Below are 21020 nucleotides of genomic sequence, written 5' to 3' on the forward strand. Positions count from 1 at the left end.
TGCATAAACGACACTTATTACCTGTATACGATATGTACTAAACTTGAATAAAAGACACTTACAACCTGTATACGAGACGAACTAAACTTGCATAAACGACACTTACCACCTGTATACGAGATGTACTAAACATGAATAAAAGACACTTGCGACCTGTTTCGAACATGTACTAAACTTGCATAACTGACACTTGCCTCCCGTATACTAGATGTACTAAACTTGAACAAAACTTGCGCTTACGACCTAAATACGAGACGTACTTAACTTGCATAAACGACACTTGCTTCCTGTATACGAGACGTACTAAACTTGATGCATGATATGCGTAACAAGATGCATAATAAAACGCATCTGATGATGATGATAATGATAATTTTTGTCTCTCAGGCATTACAGTAAATTTATAAAGTTGGTATATAAATAAACTTTTGATAACTATAAATTAATATTTGATTAAGTCGATTAGTATATTTAAATACGCTAATAATAATTATTTCAAGAAACAATAAAAATTATATTTCATTAATAACCAATGTTCATGACATTGATTTGCCGGACTGCATTATCTATACACTCCAGTCTTGCATGGACTCGAACAATGCAAAGATACCTTAGTCGTTTTCATTAGTCAAGCATACGTCTATCTGTCATACATAAATCATATACAATTGCTGAACTGTACGATATATAAACTGCAGTAAATGTTACTATGTAATTGCAGTGGGGGACATTTGGGACCCCGAACCTTGAACTTAATGACAAGTTCATGCCACGTTAACATTAATTAGGATTGATAAGTGTGTGACCCGTAGGGTTGTCAATCATTTTAAAAACAGTATGGTTAAATATGTTTTAGGGTTTTCACACTATGAATATTTGTTAAGACTTCTTAACAATTATAAATAAATATACTACGACAATACACACATCGCTATCTAGCCCCAAAGTAAGCGTAGCTTGTGTTATGGGCACTAAGATGACTGAAGAATAGTTCTATGAATAATATACATAAATACTTATAACATACAGATAAACACCCAGACACTGAAAACATTCATGTTCTTCACATAAATATTTACCAGTTGTGGGAATCGAACCCACGGCCTTGGACTCAGAAAGCAGGGTCGCTGCCCACTGCGCCAGTCGGCCGTCTATATATATATCTATGAATAATTGTTAATACTTCTGAACAATTATTCATTGTTAAGTCAATATCACCTGGGGATGCTCCGGTGTCAGATCGAAACGTGCATGGAGAGTACTTTAATGTGGAGTACAAAGATTGAAGAAATTATAAATTACACTATACAGGTTCTACTGCTTTTCGTGGAGTATAGCAAATTCAGCTTAATTTGACTGTCAAATGGCGCAGTTGGCAGCGGCCCTGCTTTCTGAGTCCAAGGCCATGGGTTCGATTCCCTATTCCTTCGATAAATGTTTGTGTTGAGACAACTGAAAAACATTCATGTTCATAGAGAGTTATCGTTATATGGAGTGAACAAAAAAACATGGATTGAGTTAGTTGAAAACGCTTTCCAACGTCACTTTTCTTTTCTACCTTTTCAATCGCACATATCACACAAACGTTTTCATCAACAACAGCTTTCTGTTTACTGGCCATGTTAACCGTTTCAAAGTAGGTTACGTACCCAGTATGCTTGGTTTAACACCATCACTTCAAGGCAATTCAGACAAGGATGTTTCGGAGCTAAATTAAGTCTTTTGTTACTTGATAACATAACATAAACAATAATACCGATAAAAAATATTTACTGTCTACAAATATGAACACATTTCTTCGTAATAGAGAATGGCAGAACGCTATAAAGAGTGTTTCAATATGTGGGTTTTAACACAAACCAACCAAGTTGGGCTCACTTCGAGTTTATTGTTATAAAGGATAACATTATAAAGAGTTTAGTGTAATTAAAAATAAACAAAAACATGTATTTCAAGTAGGCCCAGTTTATAAGAACTTTAAAAATGTCAAGTCAGTCTGTTTGTAGTGACTCTACTACTGGTTCGGATGGCAGATTCCACCTAGAAGAGCCAGTAAGAAACTCAGCAGCTTGCTCTTTTTCAATATCATTTTACAGTTTACATTGAAAAAATATATATATCATAAATCAAAAATCTTGTGAGAGATAAGAGCTACTATGAGGATTAGATAGACTAGACATAAAAAAAAGTCACTCTCAGTCTGTCTTTATTTAATTTTATTTCCCATCTCTATCTAGATGAGAAATAAATAAAGAATTTTTCTTTCAGGAAATTATTGTTTTATTTATTTATTTTTAGTTTTTCAAGAGGAATTAAGAAACAAGTAATTTCTTTATAGAAATTCTCAATACTATTCTTTGGCCTAACCTGGGGGTTGAACCCTGGCCCTCGTGGCATTTTTTATTATAAAAATAACAATTACTATAAAAAGAACAATTTTTTAACTAACAGATGATCAGAATGATTAATAGCATTTTTTAATCAATACAAGCTACAGTTCACTTGGCCGTTGTTAATTTGTAACCATTAATTCAAAATAACAATGCATCTTAATGTCTATTATATCTTTATCTGTAACTTACCAGCGAAGAAAAAAAAGAAGTGTATTTTCACAGGCAAAAGACCCCTGTCGACTTTGAACTTCATTTTAGAATGATATCACTATCACAAACACTTTCAAAATAGTTTATTTTAGTCTATAAATAAAACGATCCCTTTACAAACATATTTTTGAAGTAGTGCAGGTCGATAACCTCTTGGGATCTAACAGACGTTTTGTTGTGTGCTGCACTGACCCGACCGCTTTCTAATCTAGTATCGTATTGAATTAATAAGCCTGCAGCAATTTCATTTGAATAGATTTATTGTTGTTTACATTGGAAGAACACGAAAAGTCAAAACAACTCAAACTGACACTAAACATTGACACATGACGTTTAATGTTTAGAGTGCTGCCATAAAAATACTTTCAAACTCCCCTCAAGTTTCAAATCTTCCTATTACCGTTGTCCTGTAGCCTGGGCCTGTCTCCGTATTAAGTTGGCCGGAACCATCCGTTTTACGAATTGCCGCTGGTACAGCTCCTCGCTGGATCACTCCAGCCAGCCGAGCTCACCCCAGAAAATTTACAGGCCGCCAAGGTCACCAAGTGCTTTAAGTTGTTATGCTGAGGAGTTTTCGACTGTTTTAGTGTCCGTCTGACGCTTAATTTGCTTGCAAATGTTTTTGATGTTAGAATAATCGCCAACTTTCGGTTCCAGTAAGTAAGGTTGTAATCAAACTAAGACAGTCAACTTAAATATGTTGACATATTTATATTCTATAATTATACTATATTAACAAAAACTTTATATTTAAAACACCTCGAAACAAAATAAAAAACCTCGTCCCGAGTTTAGGGGTAAAGAACATGTCGTGACAACCCTGCATGTCAAAAAGGCTAGAATCTGTTAAAACTATACATAGACCAAAGAGGATACAAAAAGCAGATTCCTGCATAATATTTTTTTTTATATATTGTTTTATTGAAATAAATAATGTTTTTAGTGATTCTCTTCTTTTTGAATAACTCATAAATTTTGTTTTGTAAGTATGTGGTGTTCATTTAGTAATTATAATTAAAATCAGCACAAGTTAAATGTCACGATTTTTTTCTGGACGAAATTTTTGGTTTTCTTAAACAAAAGAAACGCGGAAAATTCGAATTATAAACAAATGTGAAGGGAAAAATCATTATTTTAATGAGATCGTTTTTTAGGTTTCGTGAAAAGGCTAATTATGGAGGACGAAGAGGATTTAGTAGGGTGCATTACTTGCATGAGCACAAATGATTTATGCGACCTATTTGTTACTTACGCGAACAATGAAGAAACTTACGCGCAAATGCTTAAAACCTGTTTCGGTATCAAGGTTAGCTTTTTAATTTATAATTAACATAGTTTTTATTATAAACTTTCAATTCTCGACTCAATAATTAAAAATACCTATTTTCATATATCATCTAAATTACTAGTGCATATGAAAATTTCATTAATTCTAAGAATAGAAACTCAGATTCGCTTCGCAATCGAGCAGTCGTTTTCGAGTATGGAAATAATTCGGATATAACATCGGACTAAAAATAATCTCGTTTGCATAGTATTAAAGCTTAAATTTGCCTACTATTCTCTAGCTGGGGCTTTTGACAGAACGTTTGTAAAACAAAAATTATTAACTATGCCATTAGGTATCGATAAGCATAAAATTATTAAATTATAACTTACCTAACAAGTGTTTTACCTATTATAAACAAAAAGTCGATATAACAGTCGACTAACTAGAAACGGACATAAATTAGTGATATCTGTATATCGAAAAGTACAGAAATCCTTTGTGGCGATGGGTATATGCTTGTATAACATGATACCGAAGGTAATATTAGATCTACCTTTACCTAAGTTAAAACAATATATTAAAACACATATAACAAATCGTGGTTAGGTAATACACGATTGATGAATTCCTTAACGACATGGCTGCTTTGAAGCAAGCCACTCCGCTCTCATCTCTCACAGAACAGAAAAATTCTAAAGATTGTTAAACTTTAAAATGATGTGGGAAAAGAGCAATCTGCCGAGTTTCTTGCCGGCTCTTATCAGTGGAATCTGCCTTCCTAACCGGCGGTAGAGTCACTACAAACAGACTGATTTGACGTTTCAAAAGTACTTATTAATTAGGCCTACTTGAAATAAATGAATTTGAATTTGAATTTATTACAATGATACAAAACATATATTGTGTCTCAACTAAATGTTTGTTTTTATTATTTTCTTAACAATTTAAAATAAACTTAACACTAAAAAGTATCGAAAAAACAGTCAATAGACAATAGAAGTTTGATTTGTTACAGGTTACGAATGACTACAAATATATATGCACTAATTGCGTAGAGAAATTGGAGAAGAGTCTCACGTTCAAAACTCAGACTGTGAAGAGTATGGATATGATTCAAGTTATAAAAGGTAGCATTTGTTTATTTTAACACTAACTGTTGCCCGCGTTTTACATTCGCGTTTTCTTTTACGGTTTTTCCAAAAATCCAGTGAGCATACAATCGGTATTCCGGTGTAAAATAAAGAAATAAATATATTACGATAATTCACTATGCTATGTTATATAGTACACTAGGATCTCAACTGCAACTGCTGAGTTTCTTGCCGGCTTCTTCTCGGTAGAATCTGCTTTCCGAACCGGTGGTAGAGTCACTACACACAGACGGACTTGACGTTTCAAAAGTGCTTATATTAGGCCTACTTGAAATAAATGAATTTTGAATTCGAATTTGAATTAGTTTTATGAATAACTAGCAGTTGCCGGCGACTTCGTCTGCGTTTGATTTTGTTTTTTTGATGTGGCATTAAATTTAGTTGTAGATCTAAAAAAATATAAAGTATTCAGTATCGCTAAGCCTTAAATGAGGGGTTTGCTGCTGTCCGCTGAGGAGTTCTGTCCTCTATCTCCAACCACAGTTTGGGCAAAATTGAACACATATTATAACCTCTATAGTATAAAAATAATTATTTAAATCGGTTATAATTTGTCGAAGTTATGGTGTAAAATCGTCAAACAGTCATCCCCTCTCCCAAAGGAACCGAGCTTAATGTCGGGATAAAAAGTATCCTATATTACTACTAACACTTAAAGGAAATGTGTACAAAGTTTCATGAGGATCGGTTAGATATTTTTTGCGTGAAAGTTTAACAAACAAACTTACATTGACATTTATAATATTAGTAGGGAAGTCGAGGTACACATAAATAGGTACTTACAATATACAGATGAACGCCCAGACACTGAAAAACAATCATCTTCATCACACTAACATTTTAGTGTGGGAATCGAACCCACAGCTTGGACAAAGAAAGCTGGGTCACTGGCTACACGGCCGTCAAAAGAGTAGCCTATGCTACTCTCCATCGTTTAAACTAACTCTATGCCAAAAATACAGTTGATGGGTATATAAGTTACAGCGTAAAGTAAGGACAAACAAACAAACAAATAAACAAACACAATTTCGCATTCATAATACGTAGCCTTAGTATAAGATTTGTTCGCTCGCAATCGAGCAGTCGTTTTCGAGTATCGTCAAAGTAAAATGGAACTTATTCTACTACTTTTAGAGTCGAAAATTCTATACTTCTGATTTGTCTCTCATCAAAAGTTGTCTGGGAGAAATCGTAGCAAATCGCTGAAATTGCACGACAAAAGCTTTAGCTAATATATATTATTAAAGTTTTCAAACAAATAAACACAGAGACATACACAAACACAAAAATAAAATGAGCTTAATAATAGGGAGTTATTTCAAAACCACAGACATTTTATTAACTTTTATCCCTACAGATGAAGAGTATCTAGATGAGACTATGCTGGAAGAAGACGAAAAACCGTCGAAGTCGAACCATCGAAAAATAGTTATTGCTAAGAGCTCAGATAACTTTATCTTTGAAGAGGACGATGGTAAGAAATTGAAAACCTCCTGGCACAGTGGTCTTATAAATAGGAAGACCCTGGGCTCGATCTCAAGCAGGGGCTCTCTAGGAATTTATAATTTTAACATTTTCCCTGGTTTGGTCTGGTTTGGGAGTCTTCTGCCAAGTTACCGACCTATTGACGTTGACTCCTCAACGCAAAAGTGAGTTTTAAAGTCGGAATACAGCGAAAAGAAACACGACATGGTCCTTCGAGCCGGATCTTTCAGTATTTAAGGAACTGAAACTCCTTTGGTGTGTTCTGGCGGAAAGCTTTTGTCAAGGCTTGCTACAAATTCATCGACATTGATTTTGCAACACATAAGTGAGTTCTGAAGTCGGAACACAATGGAAAGAAAAATACAACATCGTCCTTCGAGCCGTATCATTTAGTGTTTAACTTCCAAAGTGTCGAATTTTCTTTGGTCTGGTCTTTAAAAGCATGCACGTTTTAGATGAGCTAGACGACAAACATGAAATAGAAGCCCTAGACGAAACTTCATGCATATACTGCGATCTCCAACTGCCGACTGTTGAGGAGGTGCATCATCATGTACGTCTGGTGCACGGCTTGGAGCCCCGGACCGGCCGGAGGGTCCGAGAGTGCAAGTTATGTGGGGCTTCACTGGGTAACTTGGAAGATCACCTGAACAGGTATATATGTTACTTTTAGGAGTTGCGATTCCAAAGGTTGCCCACAGTGGATATGCAGATCCAAAGAAGTTGTCTCGACCTATTGCTTGTTGTCGGGCTTACGCGTAACATCTGTTTATATGTATATATATATATATATTTCTTTTTATGTGGTGGTGGTTCTATTGTATCGTTTGATAATTTTATATATATTATTTTACTTTATTTTTCCGTATACTCCCTCTCCTTGTCAAGTTCACTTCGCTTCTTTTTAAACTTTTCCCGGCAAATCCGTGACGCCAATCAAGGCTATACCTGAAAATCAGCGCTGCAGTTGTCAAATACTGCAGCAGCATGCTGAGGTAGCAGCCTTTTCAGCTGAAGCACCTTTCGATAAGGCATTTAGTTTGTAAAATAGTGTATAACAAGTTTTAATTAGTTTTAATGTAATTCGTAATTAGTTTTCATTAGTTTACTTATGTGTGGAAGCTGAATAAAGTTTATTATTATTATTATTATAACTATATTATCATCATCATGTCAACCAATGGACATCCACGGATATACGGTTCAAGTACCACGGTCTTAAGCCGCTTGGGCCCAACAGCTATCTGCGACTCGCTTGATGTCATCTGTACACCTCGTCAGGAGTCTGCCAAGATTGTTTTTACCAGTGCGCCATTCCAGCAACTTGGGACCCCAACGTCTATCGGTTATGCGAGCTATGTGCCCCGCAGATTGCCACATCAGCTTCGCGACTCGTTAAGCTAGGTCGGTAACTCAGGATCTTTTCATTCCTGATTTGATGGCAAGTGAGATTTTTTTAGGTCAGATCGCCCGCGGCTGTTTTTTCATACACACTATACCAAGACACCTACACAAAACTCGAGGCATACGTAGTGTAGTGTGTAGGACAAACAGCCAGTCGGCCTTCTAGGTAGTCTGTACATGTAACGGTGCGTTCTTAGAAGATCCCCGAGCCTCTCAAATATGTGCAGAGGATGGCCACCGAGTGGTATTTAGTGGGAAAAATCCCACATAACCCGATCTTCCCTGAGGTCGGGTATCTTTGAAGATTTCCCCCCCGATAACAAAAAAAAAGGCAGTTTACACTTAAAATAAAACTGTAACGGGTCGAATTCTGTACATTGATGACTGTACAATCGATACTGAATCCAAAAGTGTAATTATTTTTATTTATGACAGTTTTTTAAGAGAGTTCATACATTTGCCCACCCCTCCTGGGTACGCCCATGAGACGTGCTATGAATAGACAGATACTTTTTTAAATACATTTTTAAGATGCCACAATACAATTTCCGAGAAAGAAAACCGAGAATACGCATGCCACTTCTGCGAGAACGTTTACAATAGCAAGAAGGCTTGCTTCACGCATCTGAGGATGAAGCATGGACGTGAGTAACTTTGCTGTTCATTATGGTGTCCGGTGTCTCAAAGTCGTGTAGATTGCACCAGCCAACCTTTCATTGGAACTGATGGTAACGGGCTGACCTGTTTGGTCTACCCGTTACCATCTTGGACTGCATCCTCAGCAAATGACATTGCAGCTAGGGGCTAACTTGTAGTGGAATATGAAATAAAATTGAGTTATATGAGTTACAACGTGTTACAGAATTACGAAATAGAGAATGCATAAGTATATGCATAAATAACACCAAAAAAAAAATCTTACATAATTAAAGAAATGGACATAGGTAATAAACATAATTAAATTTGGAATACTAATAGACTCATTATAGGACAACCAAGTTTCACTGAACATTAAAATTTGAGATTTTTGTACAATTGAATCAATTAAATCCCCGGAATGAGCCCGCAGACTTTGACTATCGAAAGTGTACACTGACAAACCTTATAGCTAACTTCTGGGTGTCGGTTTTTTGTGACGGTGTACGCGCGTGCTAAAAAAATATAGAGAATAATGGAGGGCCCAGGTATTCAGATATTCACTGCAATACCCACAATGTTCAGGATGGCACTTAGATCTTTCATTAATTAACAGTATTATTGAAGCTAAATACCTAGTTTCTTATCAGTAATCATTTATTCTCATAACTATTATTCTTCCTTCCTATTAAAGTATTCATTTTATAAAAGAAATCTTTAAAGCCCACCAACCTGCTTTAGAGCAGTGTTGTGGGTCTGTACTCTATAAACCTGACTTCCCAAGGAGTGAAATAAAACAACTGGACTGACTCTAATACTGTATATTAAGCTTCTCTATAATTCATATTACTTGTTACCTTCAAATGACTCTACTACCAGTTCGGAATGCTGTCTTCGGCAGAGAAGACCACTGGCAAGAAACTCTACCGTTGCTCTTTTATTCAATCAATTAAAACAACTTATCAACACAATTACAACATTGTCATATGCAATAACGCTACGCCCTTTGATACAAGACATATTTTAAGACAGGTAAAACATAACTACTATTATCACTTATAACATCAGGACTTTTGGAACAAGTTGTTTGTATAGAGCAACCTCTGCTACATAAACTGTCGGTATAAAGTTATGCTAGGGCTCCATATATGATACCTAAATAAACCAAAGGATGAGATATACTTATCTAATGCAACATCAGGTACAACCATAGTACCAACAACTTTTAACAACTCCATCACCAGTACATACGACTTGTTTCGCCACAACAATATTTCTTTAAGTGTATCGTTTCCATTATAAATCATCTCAACCCAATTTGTAACGTTCTATCCACAATACTTTAATTAATCTCCTTTTCTTAATTAATTCATTTTTAAATCCGTCCTCACTTATCTTTGCCGCCAATCTAACTTGTCAAACTCGCGTCTCCCGCCATAGATCCTATACTTTTATTTGACAGTCTACTAAAGTCCATTATTCTATTTTCAATACATTATCAGTGAGTATACAAACTATTATTTGTTGATATATTTAATATAATCATCGGGTTTATCATAGATAAAGTGCTGTAATTCCCTATTTCCTAACACGGCCATTCTGACAAGTACTTCGTTCTCGAAGTACATAGGGTTATTCTTTTTAGGTATATGTATTGTATCATAAGTCTTTAGGTTCAAAGAACATCCTTATAAGTACATCATCTTATATACACCTCTATAACATTAGTTCAAATGGTATATAAGCCTAAAAAAATCATCAAATCAGTTACATTCTGTATACACTTTTATCAATAAACTGTAAACAATATTTTATCAAAATATAGGCATAATCATAACATTTTATAATTAAAGTGAAAGAGACCGAAAAAAAAATTTTCATCAAAATTCCACACCATTTAACATATTATAACAATGAAATACTTCTATTAAAGTAAAAAAAATAAATGATTAATTTTCAACAATGTAAATCAAAAATACTCATTTTCATTTATCTTGTACATTTTAACATGTACAATCATAATCCAAATATTTCCATCTCAATATAAATCTCAAACAATTTATCCATTTGCCTCCAGTCAAACTTTATCAAAATATACACATAATTGTATTTCTCCTTAATTCTGTTATTTGCATTGTTAGTCTTATTTAGTCAGAGATGCAATCAGTACAGTCTAATAGTCAAACCAATATATACCAAAACACCAACACCCACTGGTGATATCAACAACATCATCACTCTCAAGTGATATCAATAACATCATCACCCACTGGTGATATCAACAACATCATCACTCTCAAGTGATATCAATAACATCATCACCCACTGGTGATATCCACATCATCATCACTCTCAAGTGATATCAATAACATCATCACCCACTGGTGATATTCATATTTTTTCCACTGTCCAAGTCAAGTAATATATAAGATAAATATAAATAAATTAATATAAAAACGCTAAGATGGAATTATTTCTATTAGTTTACATCTTTTTTTTTTTTATCATCTCATCATAAAAGCCAAAGTATATTCAATGTTTGTTCAATTGTTATTTCTATTATTCAATGTTTTATTTCAATCTAAACATCAATTAAACCACCTGTTTAACAGAATCATTTATCATGCAAGGACTCTTAAAATTTCACATAAATTTAAACAACTGTTAACCTAAGTATAATCTAATTATTTATAATGCAACTAATATATTTTCCTTTGCAGCAGCAACATTAATTTAGTTTATAATTGTATTTTATTTATATCATTTTTAAAAACTTCTCTCAACATCATACTGAAAGATCACTGACCTAACCTAACCCACAACATTTAAGCTGACTCCTAATTCTTTTCTTCACACAACCCAACATAGAAACTAAACTATTTCATTTAGCTATTCAGTAGTAATTTTCCCTATATGTATTGTTCTGACACATAATCATATTCTATTCTATTCTACCAACAAAATTTTTTTTTTTTTTGTTTTGTTTTGTTTTATGTGTATTCTTTTATATGTTCTGAATAATTTACACAATCTCTCCTATCTCGGCTTTCCTGACAAGTACTTCGATCTCGAAGTACATAGAATAGTTCCTAAATAAAAGTCGACAGCTTGGCTAACCTGACTAGTTGCTCAATATAAACTTGAAATCTTGTATGTAATAAATAAGAATTAAAAGAAAAATCTATTACACATTCCGTTCGGCTAACCTGACCAGTTAATTTATTTTAGCCTGGACAGACTAATAAAATAAAAGTTAACACAAATTCCATTTGGTTAACCTGACTAGTTAAATAAAACTTGAAATTTTAAATTTATCAAACTTATCACACATTCTGTTTGGCCAACTTGACTAGTTGCTCAATTTAAACTTGAAATCTTGTATGTAATAAATAAGAATCATAGGAAAAATATATCACACATTCCGTTCGGCTAACCTGACCAGTTTATGTATTTTAACCTTGACAGACTAATAAAATAAAGCTTAACACAAATTCCATTTGTATAACCAGACTAGTTAAATAAAACTTGATAATTCAAATTTATCAAACTTATTACACATTCTGTTTGGCCAACTTGACTTGTTGGTTATCACAAACAAACTTAATCATTTCAGCAAAATAAACAAAGAGCCACTAGGCCATATCAGTTTCAGGTAATAAGTACTATCTTTCAAAAGTAGAAACCACAAAAAGAAAAGATAAATAAAAATATCACATCAATTGGTTCCCCGGACCACATATACTTCAATGGAATTTTACCAAGTCTGGTGCTCTGTCTCCAGAGTGTTTCTGTTTTAGCACATACCAGCTATTAGTTGAGACTTCATCAAAAACATCAAACCATGTACTATATCCACATTTGCCGGGATGGTTATTAATTGGTTCCTCGGACCACATATCCTTAAATAGAATTTCAACAAGCATGGTGCTTTGTCTCCAGAGTGTTTCTGTGTTAGCACATAGCAGCAAAAAGTTGAGGCATCATCAAAATCATCAAACTCTTTACTATGTCCATATTTGACGGGATGGTTCTAAAAAAAGTAAATCTGCATTAGAGAAAGGCATAAATTGGACATGAATAGGATCCCACTTCTGATGCTAAAAAAATATAGAGAATAATGGAGGGCCCAGGTATTCAGATATTCACTGCAATACCCACAATGTTCAGGATGGCACTTAGATCTTTCATTAATTAACAGTATTATTGAAGCTAAATACCTAGTTTCTTATCAGTAATCATTTATTCTCATAACTATTATTCTTCCTTCCTATTAAAGTATTCATTTTATAAAAGAAATCTTTAAAGCCCACCAACCTGCTTTAGAGCAGTGTTGTGGGTCTGTACTCTATAAACCTGACTTCCCAAGGAGTGAAATAAAACAACTGGACTGACTCTAATACTGTATATTAAGCTTCTCTATAATTCATATTACTTGTTACCTTCAAATGACTCTACTACCAGTTCGGAATGCTGTCTTCGGCAGAGAAGACCACTGGCAAGAAACTCTACCGTTGCTCTTTTATTCAATCAATTAAAACAACTTATCAACACAATTACAACATTGTCATATGCAATAACGCTACGCCCTTTGATACAAGACATATTTTAAGACAGGTAAAACATAACTACTATTATCACTTATAACATCAGGACTTTTGGAACAAGTTGTTTGTATAGAGCAACCTCTGCTACATAAACTGTCGGTATAAAGTTATGCTAGGGCTCCATATATGATACCTAAATAAACCAAAGGATGAGATATACTTATCTAATGCAACATCAGGTACAACCATAGTACCAACAACTTTTAACAACTCCATCACCAGTACATACGACTTGTTTCGCCACAACAATATTTCTTTAAGTGTATCGTTTCCATTATAAATCATCTCAACCCAATTTGTAACGTTCTATCCACAATACTTTAATTAATCTCCTTTTCTTAATTAATTCATTTTTAAATCCGTCCTCACTTATCTTTGCCGCCAATCTAACTTGTCAAACTCGCGTCTCCCGCCATAGATCCTATACTTTTATTTGACAGTCTACTAAAGTCCATTATTCTATTTTCAATACATTATCAGTGAGTATACAAACTATTATTTGTTGATATATTTAATATAATCATCGGGTTTATCATAGATAAAGTGCTGTAATTCCCTATTTCCTAACACGCGCATCGTAAAAATTTACTCTCAGCATTTTTCCCTAACGCGCCAAAAGAAGTATAACTTCAAAAATAACCATATAACAAAAATCAAGTTAATTGGTTGCTTAGTTATGGCGTGAAGGAGAAGGTTAGAAGTTATTCTTCTTTGGCGTAACAAGACAAAAATCTTTTCAAAAATTTTATTTTTCGCCTTATTCTACGTTTGTAGACAAAACGAAACTAATAATAGAAAAAAAGGTATTTAATACATTTAAAGTTTTATTATATAACGCATCTAGACGCATCTAGTCAAATAAAGTACATTATATATCACAAAAAAAAAATTCAAATCATTAAAGAAATTAACATAATAAATATAATTCAAGGAATATTAATTAACTCATAATCGGGCAACTAAGTCTTACAATTGAATCAATTAAATCACCGGAATGAGCCCGCAGATGGTGACAATTCAAAATGTACACTTTCAAACCTTATAGCTAACTTCAGGGTGTCGATTTTTTGTGACAATGTGCGCGCGCATCGTAAAATTTTACTCTCATAATTTTTCCCTAACGCGCCAAAAGAATTATAACTTCAAAAACAAACGCACCTTCGCATTAATAATATTAAGGATTCTGTGTTCTAGTGAAACTCTGCAATGACCACGTGCCAAAGTATTCTTCGCGTGACCGCAAGAAGTGTCACATTTGTAGTCGTGACTTCAGCCAGAAACAGATACTTAATAATCATTTATGGAAGGCGCACGGGTTGGAGGTAAAATAACTTTTTTTCACAATTTCCGGGAACTTCGTTTTATTACCTAGCAACACTACTCAAGACGCCATGACTATTTGTTGTGTACTTTCAAATCAGTAAGAATATTGCTTCTTTCGTCTGCTATAGTGGCAATGGTCGTCAAAATGTATTAAATTAGGATGGCGCCACATTTGCATCAGGGTAACTCTTAAAAGAAGCGCCAAATATAAATATTGTTAGAGTAGGCTTGAAAAATAAACAAGGAAGTATGGAGATACAAGGAAGTAAGGTTATATTTACCACAATATTTTGTACAACGTAAGTTGTTGAAATTCTCAATAATAAACTACTTTAGTCGATAATGACATTAAATTTTTTAACTCGGCATACTTCAATTCATCTACGATTGCTACATTCATACCATACCGTGTGCATCCACCAGCGCCATTGTGGAGGATTTTTGAACTGTTATTTAGCGCAACAACTGGACACTTTTTCAACTTTTCTCCCATATAAGATGACTCTCCTTACCTCTACCCTCCATAGTTCTCTTAACACAGTTGATAGTGTTGCTACGAACAAAAAATGACTTTTACATGACAAAAGTAGTTTTTTTTTTGTGTAAGTTGCGCTAACAATATTATTATATTTTATCTCATATAAGCTGTTATATTGACAAGTAATCGCCACTGCTAAAATAAGATACACCTATTATAAGAATTTCTTTAATAGAAAAACCCAATATGTTCTTTACAAGTATGGGCCGAGGTGTTAGGTCCAGTGTCTCGTGATCTATAGGTAAATATGGAAGCCACTAAGCTGGCAGCTTTTATTTCCGACCAAAGCATTTGTATTGCACAACATTAGTGCTACAGTAAATATACTAAAGCAGTATGGAAACTACAGAAAAAAAGTTCGAAACAAACAAATGCACGCACCGACGGGGTACAGAGCAAGAACTCCGACTAAAATCCTGCGATAATAGCTTGGGGCCTCGTCGGTGCGTGCATCTGTGTGCGTGTAATGTTTGTTCGTAGTATCTACATTAAATATATTAACTGCGTGAGTACTGTCAATAAGTGTTTTCGATAAACTATTTGTCTTTATTTGTCATAATTCTTTATCTAGTACCGTAAGTAACCGGAGGCAGGCCGCTCCGCTTTGTTCCTTTAAAATATGAAAAAAATGATTTTTTTAATTATGTTATAAAAGAGCAACTGCTGAGTATCTGGCCAGCTTCTCCTAGTTAGAATCCGCCTAAAAAACTGCGGGTGGAGTTACTACAAACAAAAAAATTTGACATTTCACAGCCTATTAAGAGACCTGCTTGACATTAATGAATTTAGAATTTTTGAATTTTACTAGTGCACTACAAATAACAAGAGTAAAAAATAAACCACGCCAACTAACTCTTTACTCTTTTTTCTTCTTCTTTCTCTTAAACAATTGACTTTCATCATCCAGGTGGAAAAACGTAAAGCGTTCTTCTGCCCGCTGTGTTCTGAACGCGTGAGCTATGGAGTCAACTTCAGCGCGCACTTGCTCCACCGTCACCACGTAACTGAGCAAGTAGAGCAACTGGAGTTTCGAACTATGGATGGTAGATATTGCATTATCCGGCTCGAAGGACCATGTTGTGTTCTTTTGTTTTTGTGGTCTAAACCCCTGTGTGCTTGACTAAATCTATACCAAAAATCATGTCGTTTATTTTCTTGATTAGGGAGTGAAGTAATTACAAACAAAAAACCTTTAACATGTGTATCACGTATATGGAGTGTGGATTTTGTATAAAAACGGAAGCTTCAACTTATAAGACCACAGATCTCACAACTTCCTCAAGGAAGTTAACGAGTTCACAGATGTTTTTTAATTTTGTTAAAAAAACACCCCCACAGACTTCATGATGTACAAAAGTGAAATCCAAGAGGAGACGAAGTACAGGTTCCGCAAGACCACCGCCAGCAAGCAGACGATAGAGGGCATCCGCTCCCACTACATGTGTAGCCAGTCAGGGATATATGTGTACCAGGTCAGACTATTCCACCCTTAGCACGGTGGCGTGCACAAAAGCACTGCCTACCCAAAAATTTTTGTAAAACTCATAAATGCGAACAATTTTTCCATTTTATGGCATCTTCCTTCTTTATACATAACCCGGTCAAAAACCCCGATCACGCCACTGACGTCTACGTACCCTTAGTACGTAATTTCATCAATATCCTTTAACGGTCCACTGCTGGACTAAAAGCCTATCCCAACGGGAGGGTTAGTCTATAATAGAAAGAAAGAAAAGAGAGAAAGAAAAATCGTCTTTATTGTCATACATTTGTGTAAAATGTTACATATGTGTCATAAATTTGTTAATCACCACGCTGGGCAGACGGTTTGGTGATCGCAAATGGTAGAAGAAGACTAGACTAGCGCAGTGGACGAAAACGGAATTTACCTTGTTTTAAATATTAAATTTGTCCACCCTTCTTCAGCAAGTGCTGTTGGCATGATACATATGGGATTACAAGTTTTAGACTGCAAAATGAATAACATTAGGTCGATTTTGTTTTGACAATAAAGTGGTTCGTAACTCGAATAAGACTTGACGATTGCGAGCATGATTGCAAAATTAAACTGCAATGTTCGTACTAGGTGGCGCTAGAGTCGCTATGAGACTGATATAACAGAGCATATACTAATTTCAGCATCGACTGTAACAGAGCCGTAGCTTAGTGTCCAGGTAGCTCAGGCCGCGATTGCCAGAGAGCCGCTGATTCAAATCCTGTCAGTTCCGAAAATTTGTTAATGCATTTTAAATTTAAAAAAAAATGTGTGTGTAGTTATGTAAACGCGTTAGAAGTTATACTTCTTTGGCGTAACAAGATAACAATCTTTTCAAAAATTTTATCTTTCGCCTTATTAAAAACCAACACTAACAATGGAGAAAAAGTATTAATACATTGAAAGTTTTATTATAACGCATTACATAGTTATGTCATTAACAGAAAACAAAGTTTAATTCAAAATTAAAATTTGAGATTTTTGTACAATTGATCAATTAAATCACCGGAATGAGCCCGTAGAATTTGACAATGAAAAGTGTACACAATCAAAACTTTTTTTGAAAACTTAAAAGGTTGTCTATAGCTTCTAACTCCTAACTTGATGGTGTCAGTTTTTTGTAACGGCGCGCGCGCATCGTAAATATTTACTCTTATCATTATTCCGTAACGCGCCAAAAGAAGTATAACTTCAAAAATAAAATTAAAACTGATTGCCAAGCGATAAATTGCCCCATGCATGCATTTATCTTTCAGGGCAAAGGCAAACGTCTCGCACCCGAGCGCCAAATATATAAGACGGGTAAAGCTTGCCCCGCGCACATGATCGTCACTGAGACGATGGATAAAGTGCTCGTCACTTTCTACATGACTCACGTCGGACATGGCAGTAAGTAGAATCGGGTATATAGGTATCCGGATACCAGACCATTAGGGTTTAACTCAATTCTTCTTAGTCGTTTCAGTTTTGACAGACTGGTCGTGGTAGTCATCTGGGTTTTGTGGCTCGCTTGACAATACTTCGCCACTCTTCTCTAACGGTTGCCTTTCTTGCAACCGTTAGAGAAGAGGAGCATTCATGTAGAGGAGCCTCGATTGTTTTGTTTAATTCAATCAATTCAGGTTTAATAGTTGACCCAGGGATTTCTCGAACTCGGTAGGAGTCTTCGAACAGTGCGTGTTGCCAGTGATGGCTTACGGATCTGAGACATGGTCTCAAATTATGGGCCTCGTAAGAAGGCTCAGAGTCACTCAGCGGAGAGAGCTATGCTAGGAGTATCTCTACGTGACCAAAGCTACCGACATCATAGCTCAGCGAGTCGCGAAGCTGAAGTGGCAATAGGCGGGGCACATATCTCGGAGAACCGGTGGACGCTCTGGTCTTAAGGTGCTGGAATGGCGATCCCGCACCGGAAAACGCAGCGTAGGTCGGTCCCCAAAGCGGCGGACAGATGACATCAGGCGAGTCGCTCGGCGTCGCTGGAGGCAAGCGGCCCAGGACCGTGTATTGTGGAACTCTCTACAAAAGACCTAAGTCCAGCAGTGGACGTCAATTGGTTGAAATGAAATGATGAATAGTTGACCAGGCACCATTTATTGGCCACTTGCAATATGAATGCCCGTTTTCACTAAGTTTGATTGTAACACCCTAGATACTTATAATAAAACTGTACGGTTAGAATTTTGTACATTGAAGATATTTAAAAAATTTTTTTTGGAAATCTATAATCGATACTAAAGCTAAAACTGTAATTTTTTCACTCGTGTCTGTCTATCTGTCTGTATCTGGGCCGCGCATCACGCTGACATTACCGAATGAATTTTAATGAAAATTTGCACAATTTGAGTTCAAGCTACGAGGTAGGGACATAGGATCCTTTTTATCTCGAAATTCAGCGCAGTTCCTTTGGGAGAGGGGATGAAAATGTTGGACGATTTATCACCATAACTCTGTCAAATACAAACCAATTCTTTTTGTACTCGATAGGGTACTAATAATTATTATACTGTATCAGTTTAGTTTTGCCAAAATGTCGTCAAGATCTGATGAAAGTGATTTGAGATAGAGCACAGAACTGAGACTTAACGATACAGAATACTTTATCAAAATTAAGCTTAGTTTGCTAAACTCAGCGAAAAGTAGGAGAATCTGTATGGTGTTATTTATAATTTCTTTAATCTTTACACTCCACACCAGACAGATCTACGACAATATACCCTCTACACACGTTATCTCTTGAAACCAGTTAGGCCATGACTGCAATGTTTTGTTAGACGTGTGCTCTGCGAAGTTTATCTGATTGGTCGTTCAATTATTATTGAGGCAGTTCAAATACTATTTACCTATCCAGCGTGTCCATACTACGAGCCGCGGTTGCCGAAACGTAAACAGCCATCGGCATCTACGTCCGCATCAGCGACTGAGTCCTCACAGAGTGTGACAGAGACGCTGCTAGTGTGCGACACGTGCGGGCAGACGTTACCTGCGGAGAGGCTGCAGGCACACGTCGCTGCGCACGGCAGAGAACTTTATCAGTGCGAGTACTGTGCTCAGGTATGGTCTTGTTAACACTTGTCGGCATGAGTGGGAAAGAGAGGTCTAGTTTCCTATTTGGTATCTATTTCATCGTTGATTGAGGTGACGGAGGTTGTGAGGAGTACGCATGGAAGATAGCTCTACCAATGTGAGTACTGTGCTCAGGTATGGTCTTGTTAACACTTGTCGGCATGAGTGGGAAAGAGAGGTCAAGTTTCCTATTTGGTATCTATTTCATCGTTGATTGAGGTGACGGAGGTTGTGAGGAGTACGCATGGAAGATAGCTCTACCAATGTGAGTACTGTGCTCAGGTATGGTCTTGTTAACACTTGTCGGCATGAGTGGGAAAGAGAGGTCAAGTTTCCTATTTGGTATCTATTTCTTCGTTGATTGAGATGACGGAGGTTGTGAGGAGTACGCATGGAAGATAGCTCTACCAATGTGAGTACTGTGCTCAAGTATGGTCTTGTTAAAACTTGTCGGCATGAATGGGAAAGAGAGATAAAAAATTCAGTATCCACATCTTTATCAGCGACTGTGGAGTGTGACAGAGACGCTGTTAGTGTGCGCAAGGTAAGAGCTGTGCCAGTGCGAGTACTGTGCTCAGGTATGGTCTTGTTAACACTTGTCGGCATGAGTGGGAAAGAGAGGTAAAAAATTCAGTATCCACATCTTTATCAGCGACTGTGGAGTGTGACAGAGACGCTGCTAGTGTGCGCATGGTAAGAGCTGTGCCAGTGCGAGTACTGTGCTCAGGTATGGTCTTGTTTATACTTTACTTACTTAAATAATTAAACTTTGGTTAACTATAAATTCATATTTACCAGATATGTTAAATATAAACACGCTATTAATATTTATTATTAAATTGAATAAATGATTTTTTCATTACAGTTGTTCCAAAACCTTGAAGAGTGGTCACACCATCTACGCGTCATACACGATGTTGGAACTTTGTATTAGTAATTCTAACAGTTATATAATTTTAATATTCTTAAGTGTTTAGTACTTAAAAACGTTTAATCTTATTATAATACCATCATTTTGTATAAATGAAACACGTTTAGGAAAAGGTATAATTTAATTAGAAGAAATTAAATGGTGAAATATTTTTTAGGATTAAGTATGCATGTATTTTATCTAGCGTTATTAAATTAGCTAAAGAAATGTTTTATTTCTTTGAAGAACATCTTAGGGTAGAATAAAACTCACAGTGACATAAAGTAAATAAATGTATTATTTTTAGAAAATAAATAAAATGTTACCTAAAATATTATTAGTTTTGAGCTACAGATTGAATTTTGTTGGTCTAATGTTAAGTTACAGTTGTATTTTATTTTGCAATTTATTAAATCTTCAATGTTTTATTTCTAGTTCTTTTACTAATTCAAATTCAGTTTTAGATTTTCCCGATAATAAGTCAACGTACCTTGTAATTGCCACACTGGGTTAATTTTGCTTTCATAGACTATAA

The 21020-nt window shown here is 35.4% G+C and overlaps 2 protein-coding genes across 2 annotated transcripts in view; one reads left to right on the top strand and one right to left on the bottom strand.

The window, feature by feature from the left end:
- LOC120635399 (major facilitator superfamily domain-containing protein 6-A) overlaps positions 1–2880 on the bottom strand; it is a 34677-nt gene extending 31797 nt beyond the window's left edge. Inside the window, exon 1 of the mRNA XM_039906407.1 lies at positions 2583–2880. Within this exon, the coding sequence (XP_039762341.1) occupies positions 2583–2646 (64 nt within the window). The 5' untranslated portion in view covers positions 2647–2880. The remainder of the gene's footprint in view (positions 1–2582) is intronic.
- Positions 2881–3777: 897 nt separating this feature from the next.
- On the top strand, positions 3778–20509 carry LOC120635341 (zinc finger protein 423-like). The gene is made up of 11 exons (XM_039906319.1): positions 3778–3909; positions 4889–5000; positions 6382–6498; positions 6965–7163; positions 8445–8557; positions 14348–14475; positions 15922–16057; positions 16353–16486; positions 17766–17898; positions 19361–19563; positions 20441–20509. Exons 1-11 carry the CDS (start codon positions 3778–3780, stop codon positions 20507–20509), a joined length of 1476 nt encoding a protein of 491 aa, XP_039762253.1.
- The last annotated feature ends 511 nt before the right edge of the window (positions 20510–21020 follow it).

Source organism: Pararge aegeria, chromosome 26, assembly GCF_905163445.1.
Source record: "Pararge aegeria chromosome 26, ilParAegt1.1, whole genome shotgun sequence".
NCBI classification, from domain to species: domain Eukaryota; kingdom Metazoa; phylum Arthropoda; class Insecta; order Lepidoptera; family Nymphalidae; genus Pararge; species Pararge aegeria.

Excerpts from the sequence above, each read along its gene's own strand:
- LOC120635341 (XM_039906319.1), top strand. The coding sequence starts at position 3,778 with ATGGAGGACGAAGAGGATTTAGTAGGGTGCATTACTTGCATGAGCACA. Across the intron at positions 8,558-14,347 it reads TCTGAGGATGAAGCATGGAC|TGAAACTCTGCAATGACCAC; the intron begins GTGAGTAACTTT and ends TCTGTGTTCTAG. Across the intron at positions 16,058-16,352 it reads GGAGTTTCGAACTATGGATG|ACTTCATGATGTACAAAAGT; the intron begins GTAGATATTGCA and ends ACACCCCCACAG.